This window comes from Panthera pardus, unplaced genomic scaffold (genome assembly GCF_024362965.1).
Source record: "Panthera pardus isolate Hobbes unplaced genomic scaffold, ASM2436296v1 HiC_scaffold_13, whole genome shotgun sequence".
Taxonomy (NCBI): Eukaryota; Metazoa; Chordata; class Mammalia; order Carnivora; family Felidae; genus Panthera; species Panthera pardus.
The window spans coordinates 133,655,512-133,676,428 of record NW_026526688.1 but is presented as its reverse complement, the minus strand read 5'-3'; the positions used below and the strand labels follow the sequence as shown (position 1 = coordinate 133,676,428).

At 36.4% G+C, this 20,917-nt stretch overlaps 1 protein-coding gene across 8 annotated transcripts in view; it reads left to right on the top strand.

Moving 5' to 3' along the window:
• PTPN13 (protein tyrosine phosphatase non-receptor type 13) overlaps positions 1-20,917 on the top strand; it is a 227,976-nt gene that overhangs the window by 144,427 nt on the left and 62,632 nt on the right. For all 8 annotated transcript variants that reach the window (XM_053901411.1, XM_053901413.1, XM_053901412.1 and 5 more), the window contains 8 exons: positions 3,603-3,825; positions 6,894-6,968; positions 7,098-7,272; positions 9,258-9,411; positions 9,921-10,059; positions 11,400-11,552; positions 14,714-14,896; positions 17,610-17,772. In XM_053901411.1, coding sequence (XP_053757386.1) covers positions 3,603-3,825; positions 6,894-6,968; positions 7,098-7,272; positions 9,258-9,411; positions 9,921-10,059; positions 11,400-11,552; positions 14,714-14,896; positions 17,610-17,772 — 1,265 coding nt within the window. The remainder of the gene's footprint in view (positions 1-3,602; positions 3,826-6,893; positions 6,969-7,097; positions 7,273-9,257; positions 9,412-9,920; positions 10,060-11,399; positions 11,553-14,713; positions 14,897-17,609; positions 17,773-20,917) is intronic.

Below are 20,917 nucleotides of genomic sequence, written 5' to 3'. Positions count from 1 at the left end.
ATAAGAAACAAGCATTGGCGAGGATATAGAGAAAAAGGAATCCTCAGGCACAGTTGCTAAGAATGTAAAATGGTGCAACCACTGTGGAAAACAGTGTGGAGGTTCCTCAAAAAATTAAAAAGGAACTATCATATGATTCAGTAATTCCACTAGTGGATATGTACCCAAAGAAAATTAAAATATCAAATTTAAAAACATATATGCACCTATATGTTTATTGCAACATTATTTATAATAGCCAAGATGGAAGCAACCCAAGTGCCCATCAGTAGATGAATAGGTAAAGAAAACACAGACTCTCTCTCTCTCTCTCTCTCTCTCTCTCTCTATCTCTATCTCTCATACACACACACACACACAATGAAATATTACCCAGCCATAAAAGAGAATGAGATCTTGCCATTTGCGACAACATGGATGGACCTAGAGGGTATTATGCTGAGTGAAATAAAAGACAGATACCATATGATTTCACTTATATATGGAATCTAAAAATCAAAACAAATGAACAAACACAAACAGACTTACTAATCAACAAACTGTTAATTGCCAAAGTGGGAAGGGATGAAGGAGGATTAGATAAAGAGGATTAAAAGGTATGGTCTTCCAGTTATAAAATAAATAAGTCACAGAAAGGAAAAATACAGGATTGGGGATATACTTAGGAATATTGTAATAATGTTGTATGGTGATGACACTTAATGTGGTAAGATTGAATAATATAGAATTGTCACATCACTATGTTGTTCACCTGAAACTAATAAACCACTGTATATCAACTACACTTTTATAATTTAAAAAATTGTTTAAGGGAGAGCAGATACATGCAAGCGGGGGAGGGGCAAAGGGAGGAAGAAAGAGAATTTTAAGCAGGCTCCAACACCCAGCATGAACCTGACACATGGGGCTCCATCTCACAACCATGAGATCATGACCTCTGCCGAAATCAACAGTCGGATGCTTAACCACTGAGCCACCCAGGTGCCCCAATAATAAAATTTTTTTTCATTGAAAATTTCATTAAAAAAAAAAAACAAAGAGAAGGCAGGCTAAAAGGATAGAGAGTGCAGGGGTGTGATGTCCAAGTTCTATTTTACATAGGTTGGGCAATTAGAGAAGTCCTCTCCAAAGGGTTACATTTGAAGAGAAAACTATTTTAAGGGGCAGTGTGAACTATGCAGATATCAGGAGGCAGAGGGTTTCTTCCAGACAAAAGAAATTACAAAAGTAGAGGCCTTGAGGAAGCAGAGGTATGGGAGATGTGTTGCATGTTAGACTATTAGAGGAATACAGGAAGGACAGTGTGGGTGCAGCAGGATGAGTGAAGGGGGCAGAGTGGGTGGTAACCAGGACCCAAATCATGTCAGACCTCAGAAACTTAGGTGAATACTTTAGATGTTATTCTAAGTTTAATGGGATGCCATTGGATGGCTTGAAAACCTAGATCTAATTTACATTTTAATGGGATTACTCTGTTTTGTTCTGTGAAGAACAGATTAGAGCAAGAGACCAGTTAGACAGTGATAGTAGTACATTTGGATGGATACAGCACAGACTAGTATGTTGGTGATAGAGAAGACTCAGATACAGATATTTTCAAGGTTCTGCCTACAGGATTTGCTACTCAATTGGACATGGGATTTGCAAGATAGAGGAATCAAGAATGATTCCCAGTTGTGTTGTAAACAACCAGTTTGAAAAAAGCTTCCACATGGGGGAGAAATATCAAGAATCTGGTTTGAGACATATTAACCTAAGGATGGATATTAACATCCAAGTAAAACACTCACGTAGGCAAATAGAATTAGAATTCAGAGGAGAGACTGGGTTATAGGAAAATGTAAAGTAATTAAGGCCATGTAATTAGATGAGATCATGTAGGTATGGAGTATATATGGAGACTTGGAAAATCTGGAGGGCTGAGGGCTGTTGTAGTCTAAACACTAGATTATAAACGAAGGAGGAGCCAGCAAAAGAGACTAAGGAGGAAGAGCCACTAAAGTAGAAGGAAAATAAAAAGAGCATGGACTTCCCAATGGGAAATGTTTTAAGAATTGGAAGGACTGAGCAACTATATCTTTTGGCACTTAGAGGTCAAGTAAAATGAAAATTGATAACTATCTTTTGGCTTTGACAGCATAGAGGTCAGTCATTTTTGTGAACAGCTTCGGTGGAATAGTAGGGACTAAAACCATTGGTTTGAGTCTAAGAGACTGGGAGATGAAGTAGAGATAAAGCTTAAATAATTTGAAGAGATTTACTCTAAAAGACAGCAGGAAAAAAAATGGGATAGAGTCCAAAAGGGGTTGTAGAACCAAAGGAGGATTTTCTGTTCTGAGTAGGAAATAGTAATCATTTTTGTATACTAATGAAAATAACATAGTGTACAATGCATGTGAGGGGATAATTGCAGGAGCAAAGTCTTTGAGTAGGAGAGGGGGTGGAATTTTATGCACAGTAGAGGTATTGGGCCCATGTGAGTGTGCAGGAGATCCATCGCTGTAACAGAAGAGAAGGCAGAATATATGGACGTAGATGTGGAAAGTTTGGTGGTAGAAGGATGAGGAAGTTACTTCCTGATTGCTTATTATTTCACCAAGACAACTGGGGAAAGGTCATCAGTAGAGAAGGAGAGAGTATCTGAGCTTTGAAAAGAAAAGGGAAGGAAGAAGATATAAAATAGTTCTCTAAGAAAATGAGTTACCAGGCAGTGCTGAGAGCCCAATGAGATCAGTCAGCATGGTTCTGCAGTTTCAGGAGAGTTGAGATTGTTTGCAAAGGGGTGATTTTAATAATGGGCTTTGGAATTCAAGCAGGATAAGGGCAAAGAGATAACAGAAAGTGATGGAGTCAATGAATTATTTGAAGAAGGGTATTCGAAGTAGTGAGCTAAAAAGAAAAAGAAAAAAGACAAAAAAAGAAGGGATTATATGGAGAGGCCATTGGAGGATAGAAATAGACAGTTATTGTTTATAGGCAGCATGACCATGGGAGTAGATGGCTGGCAGAAGTGGAGGAGGCCAGAGTGCTGGAGGACTCCTCAGTCTATGTGACACCACCTTAAATGATGACAGGAGCACTGGTGGAGAAGAGGACTGAGTCAGGCACTTAAATCTTTAATGAATAAGGGAATGTTGATCAATAGGACAATAAATATCTACAGCAAAGCAGAGCAGTGGATTGAGTGATTTCATAGCATGTACTTCAGGGAGGCTGGGGGCTGTTGTAGGTCAACAAGGGTCAGGAAGCTGATAGAAGAATTAAGGGGAATCTCTATCCCATCTCCAGGCCCAGTGGTACATACAGGACTCTAAGAATAAAACAGCCCCATCTGAAGAGAATCGCAGTGGAAGCAGTGTTCAGAGGATGCTAGAATGTTCAGAGAAGAGGTGGAACATATAGATCTATCCAGTGAAAATGGGGCAGCATACTATATCGATACATTAAAAAAGTAGGATTGAAATGTTACTTCACGGGTTATTCTGAGATGACAAAATAAAATCTGTGTAAATTCTTGATACCTTACTTAACATGTTTTTTTTTTCCTTGATTGGACTTAAAATAATTATTTTCTTCCCAACCCTTTTCTCTTTTCTATATAGTAGACAATATGAAACACCCCTTGAAGGCAACTTAATTAATCAAGAGATTATGCTAAAACGGCAAGAAGAAGAAATGATGCAGCTGCAAGCCAGAATGGCCCTTAGACAGTCTCGGTTGAGCCTGTATCCAGGAGACACAATCAAAGCCTCTATGCTTGACATCAGCAGGGATCCCTTAAGAGAAATGGCCCTTGAAACAGCCATGACCCAAAGAAAACTGAGGGTAAGTTAATTCTCAGATTACTGCATTTAAACTTGGTCTCACAGGCTCTTAAAAACTGAGAACAAACTGAGGGTTGATGGGGGGTGGGAGGGAGGGGAGGGTGGGTGATGGGTATTGAAGAGGGCGTTTTTTGGGATGAGCACTGGGTGTTGTATGGAAACCAATTTGACAATAAATTTCATTTTAAAAAAAATTAAATAAATAAATAAATAAATAAAATTTATTTATGGAAAAAAAATAAAATAAATAAACTTGGTCTCACAGGGAAATAGTATGCAAAATACTTTTTGAATTCTATAGGTGTCCTAAAGTTGCCTGTAGATGAAATTGAAATCCCATATTAATCTATCAGTGTTAAATAATTAGGAGATTGGTTGGTGTTATGGTTATGTTGGTTGGTAACATATTGGTTGATGTTAAATATTTAGCTGTTTTCATGATTTCATTTTTAGAATAACATTAAATGGATTTATAATAACTGTATATTTTAAAAGTATATTCATGATCCTTAAAGTCACCTAGATTTATTGAGCAATGTAGGAGATTATCTTTTAATATTAAGAAATTTATTATCCCACAAACCAAGATCAAGAATAGAGAACTAAATGTTGGTTCAGAAGCTCAAGAATGTTATGAAATGCATTCAAACTTTCTGCTCTGCCATTTTCAGAATTTTGATAGCAATTTATTTTGTAGTCAAAAGATGACCACATTAGTTCCAAGTATCATATCTTTATATTACAATATTCAAAGACAAAAGGAACAAATCTGCATCTTGTATCAGTGGAGGATTTTTTAAATGTTCAGTTAGTTTATATTTTTCTTTCAACATATGTCCTATATAATTTTATAAACATAAGCTCAAAATAAACAATTCTCTCATGTAAAATATCTTGAACATTTAACATCTTCTATAATATTGTTAATGGCTGTAAAATACTCCATTATGTGCCTTTATCATGTATGGTGATTTCTTCAATCAGTTTCCAGTTATTGGACATGAAAAATATTTCTAATTTGTTGTTGTTGCTTTTGTAAGCAACGCTCTGATGAACATCCCTTTAGCTAAATCTTTGCAGGTAATTTCCTCCCAATAGAATAGCCAAGTCAAAGGCCAACACCTTTTAGGACATTTGATATGTATTGTCGAATTGCCCCTCAAAAGTTTGTACCAATTTATGCTTCCTGTGATCATGCCTTTTCACGATATTCTTACCTACTCTGGATACTGTCATTTTTTTATCATCATAAATTTGATAGGTGAGGCAGTATCTTTTTTTGTATTGTTCCTTCACAAATAACTCTTCAAACATGAAATAAATAGTAGTAAAAGTAATAAAATCTAGAGTGAATTTTTTTCTTTTTAGCTCTGCACAAAGTGTGTTACCCCACTCTGTTTTGTTTTTTGTTGCTTATTTCAAAGAATTATCTTAAAAGCACATTTGTATGCCCTAGAGTTGAGAGAATTCAAATTTCTGTCATAGTTTTCTAAGGAGAAGAAATAGTATTGGGTAAAAATTGCATTGAACCACACATTCGAAGACTTGGTTTCTATTGTTAATAATGCTGTTAAATGACTTTAGGTCAATTTTTAAACCAGTTTGTGCCTTACTCATGCTAATTTTTAGAATGTGGTATTGGGTCATACTTTATAAAATATTATCCAATTTTAAAGTTATTAGATTCTAATAAAACATAACTGAATTTATTTTAAGCTGAAAGGAAGAAACTCAATGAGGTCTCATCAATTTATGATTAGAACCAATACCTTTGTCAAAAGTAAGCACTAGGCAGAATATTATATTGTACAATTTAGTTGGGTCCCCAATAATTAAAGGCATGCATAAAGCATAAAGAGCGCGCATATATATATATATATATATATGCACAGTTCTAATGCAGAACTGTGGCTCATTAGAGATTCATAAATGGTATTCTTTCCCTTTAATTTTTTTCTGTTACTTTTGGTGCAGACACACTTTAACTTGTTTATATACTGTTGCCTTAGTTGATCTGTATTAGATTCTGTGTTTCCCACGGCAGACCATTTTCATCTTTTCTGCTCTATTTCTATTCTCGTTTAAAATGTGGCCTACCAATTGGTTCGTTGAGTATTAACAGGCACTTAATGTTAAAGTTTTACTTAAATGGTATCTGTCACATGTTCCACACTTGGTTAATTGGATAGAATTCCCACACCATGAAGCCAAAGAAGAAACCAAAAAAAAAAAACACAAAAAAACCAATAAAACTCTGGTAACCTTCATTAGTGCAAACACATGCATGTGCATTAACGCGAGCACACACGCATGCACACACACCACCTGTTGTCTTTGGCCTCAAGATAGCCCTTGTCCATTTGGACATAAGCTTTCAGTCTATTCTGAATCCTACTCCCATTTAGAGTTTAAGTTGTTTCCTCAACTAGTTATCCACTCTTGGCAAAACTTCTAGATATACAAGAGGTAAAGGAAAAGACTAGATTAAAAACCAGTAAATGCAGTGTGTGGACTCCACTTTTGTCTCCCCCATCTCCCCCATCTTCTGAGACAATGTTTTCTCACTAGAGGCAGCAGTTGGGGACAAAGACTGATGCCTTAATATCCCTAGTTGTCACTATTTAGAGAAAAAGAAAAAAGATACAGTGTCACAGTGTTCCAAAAACATGATTATGAATAGATATGTATATTTTGTAATTACAAGTACATGTTGTCCTTTAACTGTGATTTGTTTTAGAATACTTTAAATATCACTCTCCAAAACAAATGAAACTGTGTTCAATCACTTGACACATTAGCAGTACTAAACCGAATCCTTATCATGAACTTGATAACTGTATTACATCGGTAATTAAGACTACCACTGTGTTTGAGCATCTGAGTTTATCTAAAGGCCAAAAAAAGAAAAACTTATAAAACAGTATGAAGCAAGGCTTTACATTTGACATCACTGTCGAAGATGAAACTGAGGAAGAACTTCTGTTTATATTATTATTGTATTATTTTCCCTTTAAGGAAAGCACTAGAGTAAATGGTAAATACTGTTCATTCTACCTATGTGATTTGCAGAATTTCTTTGGCCCCGAGTTTGTGAAAATGACGATTGAACCCTTTATATCTTTGGATTTGCCACGATCTATCCTTGTAAGTAATAAAACCAATTTGTGTCACTCTTAGAAAGTATTTTCCGTAATGACTGTTTTAAAAAACAGTTAAAATTCTTATAATATTCATTTTAATAGATGCCCTTCCTTTTTTTTTTTTCAATTGTAGACCAAGAAAGGGAAGAATGAAGATAACCGAAGAAAAGTAAACATAATGCTTCTGAGTGGGCAGAGACTGGAACTGACTTGTGATACCAAAACTATATGTAAAGATGTGTTTGATATGGTTGTGGCCCACATTGGCTTAGTGGAACATCATTTGTTTGCTTTAGCTACCCTCAGAGGTACCAAGATATTTTAAGTTCAGGGTGTAGTATAGAAACTTGGCAACAAGCTGACTTCCATACCTGTTATTGCCCAACTTGTTTTGGGAAATGTTAACTACATGAACATGTCAGCATTGAGAAGTAGGAGTTAGGAACTCCCTTCTCCTAAGTAGGTTCACTGTTTTAATAGCTGTGTCTTGTAGCGTCTTCTATACCTGACCATGAAGATTTTCCTTTAGCTCTCACTATACAAAAGTGGATTTTAATTATTCTGTTTTGGGGACCATTATATATGTCAATTGCCTACATATGTACTCTAGAAATTAAGTATCCTGCTAATCTGAATTTGAATATATAGCAGGATCCTGTTTCTGAATCCCCACTCACATCAACTTCTTCAGCCTACTATCCAAAAAGAAATATACAGTGTCTTTTTTAAATGTTTTCAGTACATGACTGCAAATGAGTCATTTTACATATTTTTTAAGCTTTATGTGCACTGAACTTTGAAACATTCACAGTGGGCTCAGAGCACAGCTTCAGTAGAAACCACTCCTATTGGGTCGGCCTGGGTGGCTCAGTCTTGAGCATCCAGCTTCGGCTCAGGTTGTGATCTCACAGTTCATGATTTCAAGCCCCACAGTAGGGCTCGCTGCTATCAGTATGGAGCCTGCTTTGGATCCTCTGTCCCCGCAGCGCCCCCTCTGCTCCTCCCCTGCTTGCACTCTCTCTCTCAAAAAATAAAACATTTAGGGGTGCCTCCGTGGCTCATTCGGTTAAGCATCCAACCCTTGGTTTTGGCTCAGGTCATAATCTCACAGTTTCATGAGTTCAAGCCCCTCATCCTGCTCTGCACTGATGGTGCAGAGCCTGCTTGGAATTCTCTCTCTCTCTCTCTCTCTCTCTCTCTCTGCCCCTTCCCCACTCACACTGTCTGTGTTTCTCAAAATAAATAAACTTAATTTAAAAAAAATTTTTTTTTTAAAAAGAAACCATTCCTATTTATCATTTCGAATTTCCATAGCTGCTGCTTGCTTTGGAGTTGGGCTTTAATAAATGCTTCTTTAATAAATCATTATATTTATAAGTCACTCTTTAATATTTTAGATTCCTATTTACCTCAAAATTTCACTTAGCTTAGACAACAGAGTACTATAAATTACAATTAAGGATCAAATTATCCTGAAACCCTACAAGATCAGGATAATGTCTTCTTTGTCACAAAAGAAATGTTTTCTTCAACTTAGTTTTTGAATTCTTGTTTCTTAAAAACTAATAATTCACTTGGTAGAGTCATCCAATAAATGTTAAATTAGTGCCTACTAATGTTCTGTCACTTTACTAGTTGTAATTTTGGACTAATCAGGTGACACCATTCACATGAATAATTAATCAGAATTTCTATTTATAATACATTAATTTCTTAAACATTCTGGACAAGTCAGATTTTATTGAATAATTTTTACTTGGAAAATCAATAATATTTAAATGAATTAAAAATAGAAATAAAATGATGAGTATTGTTTCTCCTAGGTTTCGGTTGGAAGCTCAATAATAATAAATAATAGGTAATATTTATTGAATGCCTACCATATGCCACGTGTTTTACCAAGTGGTTTATATACGTTAGGTCATTTGTTCCCTACAGCAATGCTAGAAAGCAGGAATTTGCACTATCCTGATTTTACAGACAAGAAAATTGATGTCTAGAAAGGTTAAATAATTTATTGAGCGTCCCGCAGATAGTAAATGATGTAGTGGTGTTGAAGCCAGTTCTGTCTGCCCATAGAGCCCTCATTCTTACAAGACAGAGCCCTAGCATCTTGCCCCCATCCACATGGAGTGCCTCAGAGTTCCTTGCCGTACTCCTTAGAAATCCAGTTTTATTCTCGTGTGAAACTGTCTTGTGCAAGTCTGATAAAAAAGAAAAAAAAACCTGACGGAATCAGAAGAAAACATTAAAGTATTTTATTATATCTGAATGTTTTCTCTTTCTGTTTTAGATAATGAATATTTCTTTGTTGATCCTGATTTAAAATTAACCAAAGTGGCCCCAGAGGGATGGAAAGAAGAACCAAAGAAAAAGAGCAAAGCCACTGTTAATTTTACTTTGTTTTTCCGGATTAAATTTTTCATGGATGATGTTACTCTTATACAGTGAGTACACAAGAGTTTCTGTCTTTCTCTTTTTGGTGCCTAGTCTTTTGACCATTTAATTTACTTCTTCTGAATTATTTGATTCTGACCAATGATAATGTTATTATCATAAAAGGAATATTTCCTTCAACATAGTTTATTAAATTCTTGTGCCTTGAAAGCTAAATAATAGGGGCACCTGGGTGTCTCAGTTAGTTAAGCGTCTGGCTCTTGATTTTGGCTCGGGTCATGATCTTATGGTCATGAGATCGAGCCCCTTGTTGGGCTCCATGCTCACAGCACAGCCTGCTTGGGATCCTCTCTCTCCCCGTCTCTCTGCCCTTCACCTGCTCATGCATGCTCTCTCTCTCTCTCTCTCTCTCTCTCTGTCCCCAAATAAATAAATAAACATTTAAAAAAAAAGCTTAATAATAAACCATCTTGGGAACTAAATTTATAGGCCAATAATAAAAACCACCTTAGATTCAAGATAAAGTTTACATGTTTTCTGCGTGCATTTATTGTTCTAGACATACTCTGACCTGTCATCAGTATTATCTTCAGCTCCGAAAGGATATCTTGGAGGAGAGGGTGCACTGTGATGATGAAACTTCTTTATTGCTGGCATCCTTGGCTCTCCAGGCTGAATATGGAGATTATCAACCAGAGGTAGGATTTGCTTTTCTCCAGGACCACCTTTTTATTAATACTTTTATCCTCAACATAATTAAGAACTGAACCTAGTTCATGTGTTTGCTATTTAGATTTGGAGATTTTTGAGGCTAGTTTAGTACCTCAAAGTGACCAGGTTCCCTGCATACATTTGTATATAAAATCATACAGCATAGGGGCGCCTGGATGGCTCAGTCGGTTAAGTGTCCGACTTCGGCTCAGGTCATGATCTCACAGTTTGTGGGTTCCAGCCCCACGTCAGGCTCTGTGCCTGGAGCCTGCTTCGATTCTGTGTCTTCCTCTCTCTCTGCCCCTCCCCTGCTCACACTCTGTCTCTGTCTCTCAAAAATAAACATAAAAAAAAAATTTTTTCTCCTATGTAAAATTTCCTGTTTCATAGTTTCAGGATATCTTCTCCCAATTTCTAATTAATAGATACTAGGCACAGGGGTTACCAGCCTAATCTAGATCTAAGGGGTCTTCTGCCTTCCACATGGATCCATGCAGCAATAGCCTGGGAACCTGACAGAGCTCACAGTGCAGAGAACAGATGTTCACGGCCAATTATTCCAGAAAAAAGTGGATCTCAGAAGAAGCAAGGGCAAGATTCTGCGACTCGAGTAGCATCCTTCACAACATTAACCCTGACTGTAGTGATATTTGCCCCTTGTTGTCTGTCTCCTTAAGCTTGTTAATCAGTTCAATCATTTTACCTCACAATGAAAGACAAAGATTGATGCATTCCCTCTAAAACTCCTCAGGGAGAAGTCTAAATAAAAGTGTCTTACTTCAGGACGCCTGGGTGGCTCCATCCTTTGGGCGTCTGACTTCGGTTCAGGTCATGGTCTCACAGATCACAAGTTTGAGCTCCATGTTGGGCTCTGTGCTGACAGCTCGGAGCCTAGAACCAGCTTCAGATTCAGTCTCTGACTCTCTGCACCTCCCTGCTTTCTCTCTTTCTCACTCTCTCAAAATATAAATAAACAAAAAAAAATTTTTTTTTTTTGGTGTCTTACCTCTCAGTTTAGGCAAGAACTTTAAGATAGGATGAAGAAGGCAAACAGAATTGCTTATAAAAACATTCTCTTGGGGCACCTGGGTGGCTCACTTGGTTAGGTGACCAACTTCGGCTTAGGTCATGATCTCACAGTCCGTGAGTTCGAGCCCCGCATCGGGCTCTGTGCTGAAAGCTTAGAGCCTAGAGCCTGCTTCAGATTCTGTGTCTCCCCCTCTCTCTACCCCTCCCCTGCTCATGCTCTGTGTCTCTGTCTCTCTCTATCTCTCTGTAATAAATAAATGTTAAAAAAAAAAATTTTTTTTTTAACTTTCTTTTCCAGGTTCATGGTGTGTCTTATTTTAGACTAGAACATTATTTGCCTCCCAGAGTGATGGAGAAACTTGATTTATCCTATGTTAAAGAAGAGTTACCCAAATTACATAATACCTATGTGGGAGCTTCTGAAAAAGAGACAGAGTTAGAATTTTTAAAGGTAAGTATGTAAGATTACAAATGATAAACTTTGTATCTTTTTCAAAGTAAGCAAGAAATATTGGAGGACATATATCTAAAACCTCATTTACCAATAACTGGATACTATTCATTATCTCATGTCACTTATTCCTGACTAAAACCATGATATTTTAGTTATCTTGTAAAAGAGAGAACTGAAGCTCAAAGAGGAAATGTAATGTTCCCAAGTCGATGGCCGGTATGTAGGGTGAAACAGTGATTTGAACCCATATCTATCTGGCTATGGATTCTTTGCTTTTATTCCATTCCATACTCAAAATACATTATAAACATATCAAGAAGCATTATAAAGTAACAACTGAATTTTGTGACTGACTGGATATAGGATTCGAGTTCATATTGATTCTAGAATTACTGTTTTTTTTTTCTTAAAAGGCTTAAAATTCAATTATATCTTCTAAAAATGGTCTTTCAACTAACATCTAATAATTCACATAATGGAAGGGGGCCAGAAAAAACTCACTTATGATTCTAGTTCTGCCACCAGCTTTCTTTGAGACCTCAGACAAATAGTGCGTTTGTGATCAGGAAAGATAGTACTATGTTAACTTCCAATAAGAATAGCAAGTATAGTATTCTGTTGAAAAGAGAAACTTTCAGAACATTCTCCTGGTTCACCTCCCTAGCGTGTAACAGTATTCCTTCCATTTGCTGCTCCTTATTGGAGAGAGCCAAGTTTCCCAGCCCTAGAAGTGTCTATGAAAGGGTTTCACTCACAGACTTACACCAGCTTTAATCTAGAGTTTATGGTATGAAAGACAAGGTGGTTTATTTTGTTTGAGTCAACGTTTAAAGGCATTAAATTACGTAGTTATATTTTCCCTTGGTTATTACATTTTTATACTTGTAGGACATAAATATCAAATTCTGTCATTTTTTATTAGCAAAGGTAGAAAGCAGATTAGCACAGTGGTAAGAATTTGTATGGGGATTTCTAGTCAGAGAGTCTTGCACTTGAGTTCTTGTTTCAACCAGCTGTGTGAACTTGGACAATCTGTTTAACCTTTCTGAGCATTAGCTTTCTCTGTGTAAGTAGTGTGCATAATGCATCAGTAGGTTGCCCTACTCCTAATAATGTATACTGTTACTCTGTTCTCTTTAACTTCAGCATCTTTCTTCTAACCTGAGGTTTTTTAAATCTCATTAATACACCTTTCTAAAGTTACACTTCTGCTATATATTGCATTACCTTTGAAAAACTTTTATCTTTCTGCAAATATGCTTTATTGAGGCATAATTGACATACAATAAAATTCATAACTTTTGAGTGTTCAGTAAATTTTGAGAAATATATATAGTTTGAGAAATATATATATACCACCATCTGTATAATCATGATGAAGAACAAGGATTAGCAAACTGTGGCTTGCATATTTTGTAAATAAAGTTTTATCAGAACTTGGCCATGCTCATTTGTTTCCATATTGTCTATCTGCTTTCGCACTACAACAGCAGAGTTGAGTAGTTACAGCAGAAATCGTATGACGCCTCCCCCAAAAGCCTAAAGTATTTACTATCTGGCCCTTTATATTTTTTTTAATTATTTATTTAAGTAATCTCTACACTCAGGATGGGGTTGAACTCACACCCCTGAGATCAAGAATCATATGCTCTTTGGACTGAGCCAGGCAGGTGCCCCATATCTGGCCCTTCAAAGAAAAGGTTTTACCCACCCCTGTTATAACACATTTCCAATACCAAAAAGTGTCTTCATGTCCCTTTACAATCAGTCCACTTCCCCCACCCCCACCGCAGCCCTTGGCAACTACTGATCTGCTTTCTATCACCATAGTTTTTTCTTGTTTAGAATTTCATATAGGGGCGCCTGGGTGGCTCAGTCGGTTAAGCGTCCGACTTCGGCTCAGGTCATGATCTCACTGTCCGTGAGTTCGAGCCCCGCGTCAGGCTCTGGGCTGATAGCTCAGAGCTCAGAGCCTGGAGCCTGCTTCGGATTCTGTGTCTCCCTCTCTCTCTGACCCTCCCCCGTTCATGCTCTGTCTCTCTCTGTCTCAAAAACAAACATTAAAAAAAAAAAAAAAAAAAAAAAAAAAACTAAAAAAAAAAAAAAAGAATTTCATATAAAGAATTACGTATTATGTAGGCTTCTGTATCTGGCTCTTCTCACTTAGAATAATACTTCTGAGATTCATCCATAGTATGGTGTGTATCAGTAGGGTTTTTTTTCTTTTCTTTCTTTCCTTTTTTTTTTTTTTTTTTTTTTTATTGCTGGGTAGTTTTCCTTTGTACTACACTTTCATCAGTTGATGGATATAGAGCTGCTATAAACTTTCAAATACACATTTTTATGTGAACATATGGTTTATATTTCTTCTGAGTAACTACCTAGCAGTAGGGTTGCTGGGATCTATGGTAAGTGTATGTTTAACTTTATAAGAAACTGTCAAATGTTCTAAGGTGGTTGTCCAACTTCATAGTATTACCAGCAGTGTGTGAAATTTCTAGTTGTTCTGCATCCTCAAAATTCTTGGTATGTTCAGTCCTTTACACTTTAACTATTGAAATAGGTAAGTAATGGTATATCGTTGTGGTTTTAATTTATATTTCCCTAATTACTTTCATATTGAGCATCTTTTCATTATTTGCCATTCATATATCTTTTTTGTTGAAGTGTCTAATAAAATATTTTGCCCCTTTTTGTATCTGGTTAAGTGTCTCCTTATCGCTGAGAAGTACCTGTTTTTTTAATATATTCTGGATGCAGTTGCTTTTTATATATATCTCCTAGTCGGTGGCTTGCCTTTATATTTTATCATTGACTTTTGAAGAGTAAAATTTTCAGTTTACCAATTCTTCCTTCTAAGATTCATGTTTTTTATGTCCCATTAAAGATATCTTTGTCAAACCCACACCCACAAAGATTTTCTAAGCTTTACAGCTTTAGCTGCTATATTTAGGTCTGTGATCCATTTGGGGTTAATTTTCATATACTGGGTGTAGTAAGGGTCAAGATTCATTTTCTTGCATGTGAATATCTATTTGATTCAGCACATTTGTTGAAAAAACTGTTCTTGCCATGTTAAACTAGGATGGTACAACTTCTGTATCTGTATGCCACCCTTTACTAAGGTGCATTGCTATGGTGTGGTATTGTTCCCACAGGTCTGTCAAAGGCTGACAGAATATGGAGTTCATTTTCATCGAGTGCACCCTGAGAAAAAGTCACAAACTGGAATATTGCTTGGAGTCTGTTCTAAAGGTGTCCTTGTGTTTGAGGTTCACAATGGAGTTCGCACATTGGTCCTTCGCTTTCCATGGAGGGAAACCAAGAAGATTTCTTTTTCCGTATGTCCATTTTAACCCCTTTCCATTACATTTTAAAATAGGTGTTGTCAATTTCAAATGTAACATATTAGTTGATTTTCCTCAAGTAAACTCTACATCCTTCTATTCAGTAGGGCTAATACATTTTAATACTATTTACTCTCCTTTCTTAATTGTAGGAAGTATTATTAGGATTTTATTTGGTTTTAGTTTTCTCAGGAAGTAATTTTTAAAAGAATAGTATACATTCCTAGCTGGTTACATGCTCAGTTAACTTTAGTTAAATTACAACCAAGTTGACTTTTCTGTTAATTCAGAACTTATTCTAGCATACTAACTTCTCACATGGAGAAGCTCCTCTAATATATTTAAAATAAATAATTACTTAACCCTAGTAAATTTTATCTAGCTCAATGTTGGGTCCCTCACAACAACTGTTTTTGAACCTTAGCAGTCCAGAGATGTATTGGATTTTATGAACTAAAGGACTTTTTTTTTTTTTTAATGTCCCAGGACTTTCTGCAGATTTAAGTTTTAGTGTATACTTCCTGTGATGATAACACTTTTAGAATATCATGTTTATGAAAGATAGTGAGCTGTAAAGGCATATTTTGATTTTGGAAATTGTTGTGGAGTATCTGAACATTGAAATGCAATTGGGAAGCCCCAGAGATGAATCAAAAATTAAGTTGAGGTATTTGTTTTCCTAATGGTATTCGGGGTCCACTGACATCTCTAATTCATACTTGGGATGAAATAGGGTCTCACTAGTACAAGGGTTATAAGGATACCAGTCTCAAAGTCCCAACTCACTCTGGTTAATCTTCAACCTAGAGACCTTTTGAAATCAGTTCTAGACTTGGCGGTTAGCTGGTTGGTTTTCTGTGAAACTCTGAGATACACTAAGATTACCAGATAATAATGTGTTCTCTCAGGAAAGCCCAGACATTCTCATGTTCCCAAGATAGTCAAGACCAGGAAATTACCAGGGTATAATGTACATTCCCCAATGGAAATGCTAGCAGCACAAATATCTGGAGGAAACCTTAGATTAATTAAATACAAATCTAATTTTGACCAGTTTAGAAAAGGCAACAAATCAAATAAATTGTCTAGCATATAGCTCTCTGTTGTTTGCCAAGCTATCACACCAGCCCCGCTATATATAGAACTGACTGTGATTAGCTCATATTTAAAGATCTCCAGTAATAGAGAATAGACCACATTCCCAAGCAGACTGATCCTTGTGTTTAGCAAAACTTGTTTATCCTAAAGTTCCTTCTCCAACACAGAGCTCTCTTTCTAACCCTCCTTTTTTTTTCCCACTAGCCTCTGGGGAGCTGGAAAAGTCACCCTTTGCCCTTCTCATCTCTCACAATTGAATTCCCTGGGGCACATTTCTTGTCCAGTCTATCAGTAAACACTTAGAATCAATTATTTTTATGATTTGTTTGAAACCTGTAACTATTTGAATAGTTACTAGGTGTATCACTGATAGTCAAGATACTAGTTTGGTGCTACTATGTCTTTAACTCCCCTTTAATACTCCCTGATTTCCTTTTTTTAGCAAAGAGAGAACAGGGTCCCAGAGATTTCATTGGCAACACATCCAGCTAGAATTTAATGATCTCATTTTGTTCTTATTGCATTGATTACATATTTTTAATAGCTGGACTCTATTTATGGCAAGTGGTACTAGTTTTCTATTTATAGCTGTGATACAAATCTTAAATGAATTTATGTAAATAAGCAAAGTCAATTTTAAAATTTATGAATAAACAAGACCAGAAATTATGAAAAAGCCACCTGCATGATTGAAGTTTGAGTAATACTCTGTTATTGTGTCATTTGTTAGCCTTACCAAATTTGACTTTCCCATGCCTGCTTCTCCATTTGAAGACAAGGGACATGAATAGGGAAAATAATTTGCACAGTAGAAGCAACCAAGAGCTAGAGTAGAGTCTAACTGGACATAAGCAATTCTCCAGAGACATTATTCTTAGATCCCTGGCATGCTGAATGTTAATCTTTTAAGATATACGGATCACCTGCAAGCCTCACCACAGAGGTTGCAACATTTCAGATGCCTTCTTAAGCAGGAGACATCATTTTTCAAGAAATATATGAGAGATAACACTAATTGGTGGTTCTCCTGTTTCCCCTGAATTTGAATGCAAGAATCACTCTAACTCTAAATATCGATTTATTTTATCTCTCATCCCAGCAGCCATGTTACCCAGTGCCTCTCCATTCCCACATTTTAGCTTCTCCCAATTTCCATCCCAGCCTACAGGCCACCAAGATTCTTCTTGGTAGAATCACAGCTCTTATATATTAATAAATCAATTTTTGCCAAACTTCGTTTTCTTACCCAAGAAGAACATATTTCCGTGACGTCTTTTTCAAACAGCTTTGGTATTTGTAAACATTGTAGTAAACTCAAAATGTTAATAATCTCATTAAGGGTAATTTTTCCCTCACCAATAGCCGGTACACTGTCTGATCTAGGCTACGATTTCTGAAAGTGACAAATAATATTAATTTGATTTATTTCCTGAATCTGTAAGAATAACAGGGTTATATTTTTCCATATTTATGTTAGAGGCAGGTCAAGGAATACTCTTGCCTCGTGGGAAATAATAATATCTCTACTTATTAATTACTGTTTACAGAATTTAGTCATAAGGTGATAGGAAAACATCCTAATTATTAATACCCCTGATTAATATTGCAGAAAAAGAAAATCACCTTGCAGAACACATCAGATGGAATAAAACATGCCTTCCAGACAGACAACAGTAAGGTGTGCCAGTACCTGCTGCATTTGTGCTCTTCCCAGCACAAGTTCCAGCTGCAGATGCGAGCGAGACAGAGCAACCAAGATGCCCAAGATATGGGTAAGGACAAGCAAATTGGGTCAGATGATCAGGATATGTGCTTGATTTTTGCCACAAATTTTAAAAGAATTTCCATGTTGAGGATGAAAGTTAGACTAAGTCAAGTTTATAAAGGTGCCACAGATGAAGCCAAGATTTCAATTTCATGTTCATTTTGAAAACAGTGACCCAAAACTGTCAGGTAGTACCTGTTGAAATGTTTATTTTGTGCTTATCATTAGGCTAACTGATGTAAGTATTACATTTGGGTCACAGTCGCTACCCATAGTAAAGTTACATGCTATTTGGGAAGGTAAGACCAACATACACGAAACAATAGTACACAATAGAGGGTCAAGGTTTTAATAACAGATTATATCATACAGACTACATGATCTACACCGTAAGAACAGAGGGAGGTCAGAGGCCAGAATACTCCAGTGGTGGCAATGGAACTGGAATTTGAAGGACAAAAATAAGTAGGTTAAAGATAAATGGCAGGGCTTTCCAGGTGAGGGAAAAAACCTGGGAAACAGGGCAGGGAGCAGGGGGAGTATGCACCCAGGACAGTGAAGTGACATACCATAACAGTTGGGGGTGGCAGATTTCCCACGTGTTAGTTTTACTTGAGTGTGTCCTTCTTCAGAGACTGAGGTCAATAACCACCATACACAGTGTAAATGCTCAGAAGAGTGGTTTCAGTTCCTTTTGAAAAGGAACCATCAGAAGGAACTAGTTCAGCTCTGAAAAAAATATCTCTGTCAGAAATGAAATATTGAAAGTTTACTCTGTAAGACCACATGTACAGATTAAAGTTACACAAAACCTAGTTGTGCATAGTAAATTCTTATAGTTTTCTGTGAAATATTCTGAAGAATTTGATTTTTAAATTTAATGGAATGGCACTGGTGACCTTGTGCAGCAGAGAGAGTCCTATAAATCCTGTGTGCAAACTTTCTCATACCCTGAAACCCTACAAAAAGTGTGTTCCCTATAGGATCAGACTGGGGTTATGGCAGCCTATGTATAGATGTTTCTCAGCCTTTCAGAGCCAAGACGGTAGGGGCTGTATGCTTATTAAAAATGAAGATTCCAAAAACCTACCTGAAACTTGGTGAATCATCATATTTGGGTATTGGGTCTCTGGAATCTGCATTTTAACAGGCTTTCCTCAGTAATGATTTTTATGCATGCTAAAATATGGTGATTACTGCTGTAATGTAATCTAATTATTCCTTTTCTTTCCCTACTTTGCTCTGCTAGAAAAATTGTATGCTCTTACATATTTTACAAGTGCAGTGAAATATCAAACTTATTAGAGCTATCAGTTTTCCTACCTGGACTAATATTCTATTCAATACAAATGAAAATTGAACAGTTGAAGGTTGCACCATTACAGATGTGGTATAATGTGCTGTAATGAAAAAAATCTGAAGACAAAACTACAAAGTTAGTCCTGCATCCTCCACATTCCTTATACTGAAAAACAATATAGTATAGGAGTTAAGAGCATGAACTGTGGAGCCAGACCGCCAGCATACAAACCTCACTCCATTACTTATAAGCTCTGAAGCCTTGGGCAGGCACTTAAACTCTCTGCCTTAGTTCCCTGTCTGTAAAGTGATTATCATAATGGTAATACCTACATCATGAGGTTGTTGTAAAGATGAAATGAATTCATACATGTAAGCACCTTAAAGGTGCCTGACACAGAGTAAGTATTGAATAATATTATTGTTATCATCACCATCATCAACATTGTTTTACCACTACTACCACTGATGGAAGCAGTAATCGTAGCAGCAGTATAATGACCCCTTATGAAAGGAACTGACTTCTTGGAGTCTCATTTTCCTCATCCATGAAATAGGAATGCCCTGTGTAACTCACAGGTTTGCACCGAGGAACACAACAGCTGTGTGTCCTTGAACTCCTATGTTAAAGCACTTTAAAACAGTATTATCTACATCTTATCCTAGATTTTGTTAAACCTTCAAAATAATTATTTTTTGCTTAAAATGGCTTAAAAGTAACTGCCTACTTAACTATTAGTACTAAACAAGTGAAAACAACTGGTATTATCTGTAGGAGGCTGGTGGGCTAACAAATGTATGGTACTTCTTTTGCATCGTAGAATGTTGGTGCTAGAACCTTAGAGGCCATTAAGTCAAACTTCTACTGACAAGGAAACAGGTTCACAACATAGTGTCTCACCTAATTTCAAAAAGGCCAAACGAGGCTGGAACCCTGGTATCTTAATTTCTATTTGATGAGTTTTCATCAAATAGAATCAACTTCATACATAGAATGAAATTAATAATCATTTATTGAGCACTTAACTACTTGTAAGATATCATGCTGGGTGCTGTGGGATAACAAAAATAAATGAAGTCCCTCTCCCCAGAAGAGCATACAGTTAAGTTGACAGCATAAGGGAATACAAAAGGGTACAAGGGACTGAAACAATAGCACAAGCAGAGATGAGGTAATGTGGATTGCAGAATCAGTGCGGAACTAGCAAGCCTTTGAGTTCACATCTGAAACATTAGTATTAGGATGTAGGCTCATTCCAATGTCCTTTCCAATCCTGGCAGTCCATATTGGAGTCCTTTCTAGGTGAAAGGGATTAAGGACAGACCAGATAAATGAATAGTTTATGCTTCCATCCAATGAATATATACAGTATTTTAAGTCCTACCCAGGAGTAGGCTATGAATGGAATTGAATAGCATAAGCTTTGATATGTTTACAAAACAGACTGTCCCTATTTCTCCCAAAATTTGGTGTACATTTTCCTTATGGGTGAGGAAATCTGTTGGGTGTAAAGGCATTTCCTGGTAGTTGAATCTGTGTAAGACTCAGTTTTGTATCTTTGATTACAGTGTGCTCTCAAAGCAAAAATTATAGATATAGATATAGATATAGATATAGATATGATATAGATATAAATAATATTACTTGCTCTAATAAAACTGTTATTTTAAGCTAAAAAGTTCATTCTGGGAATTTTTAAACCAATATCTTATTTTTATTCTCATGTTTTAACTTGGTGTCCACTCCTACGTTAGAGAAAGAACGGTGAATTTTCCTGTTGACAAGGAGATTGTCTAAACTTCATTCTGATGCATATTAAAAACCTTAAGTGTTTTCCTATCTGTTTAGGCCT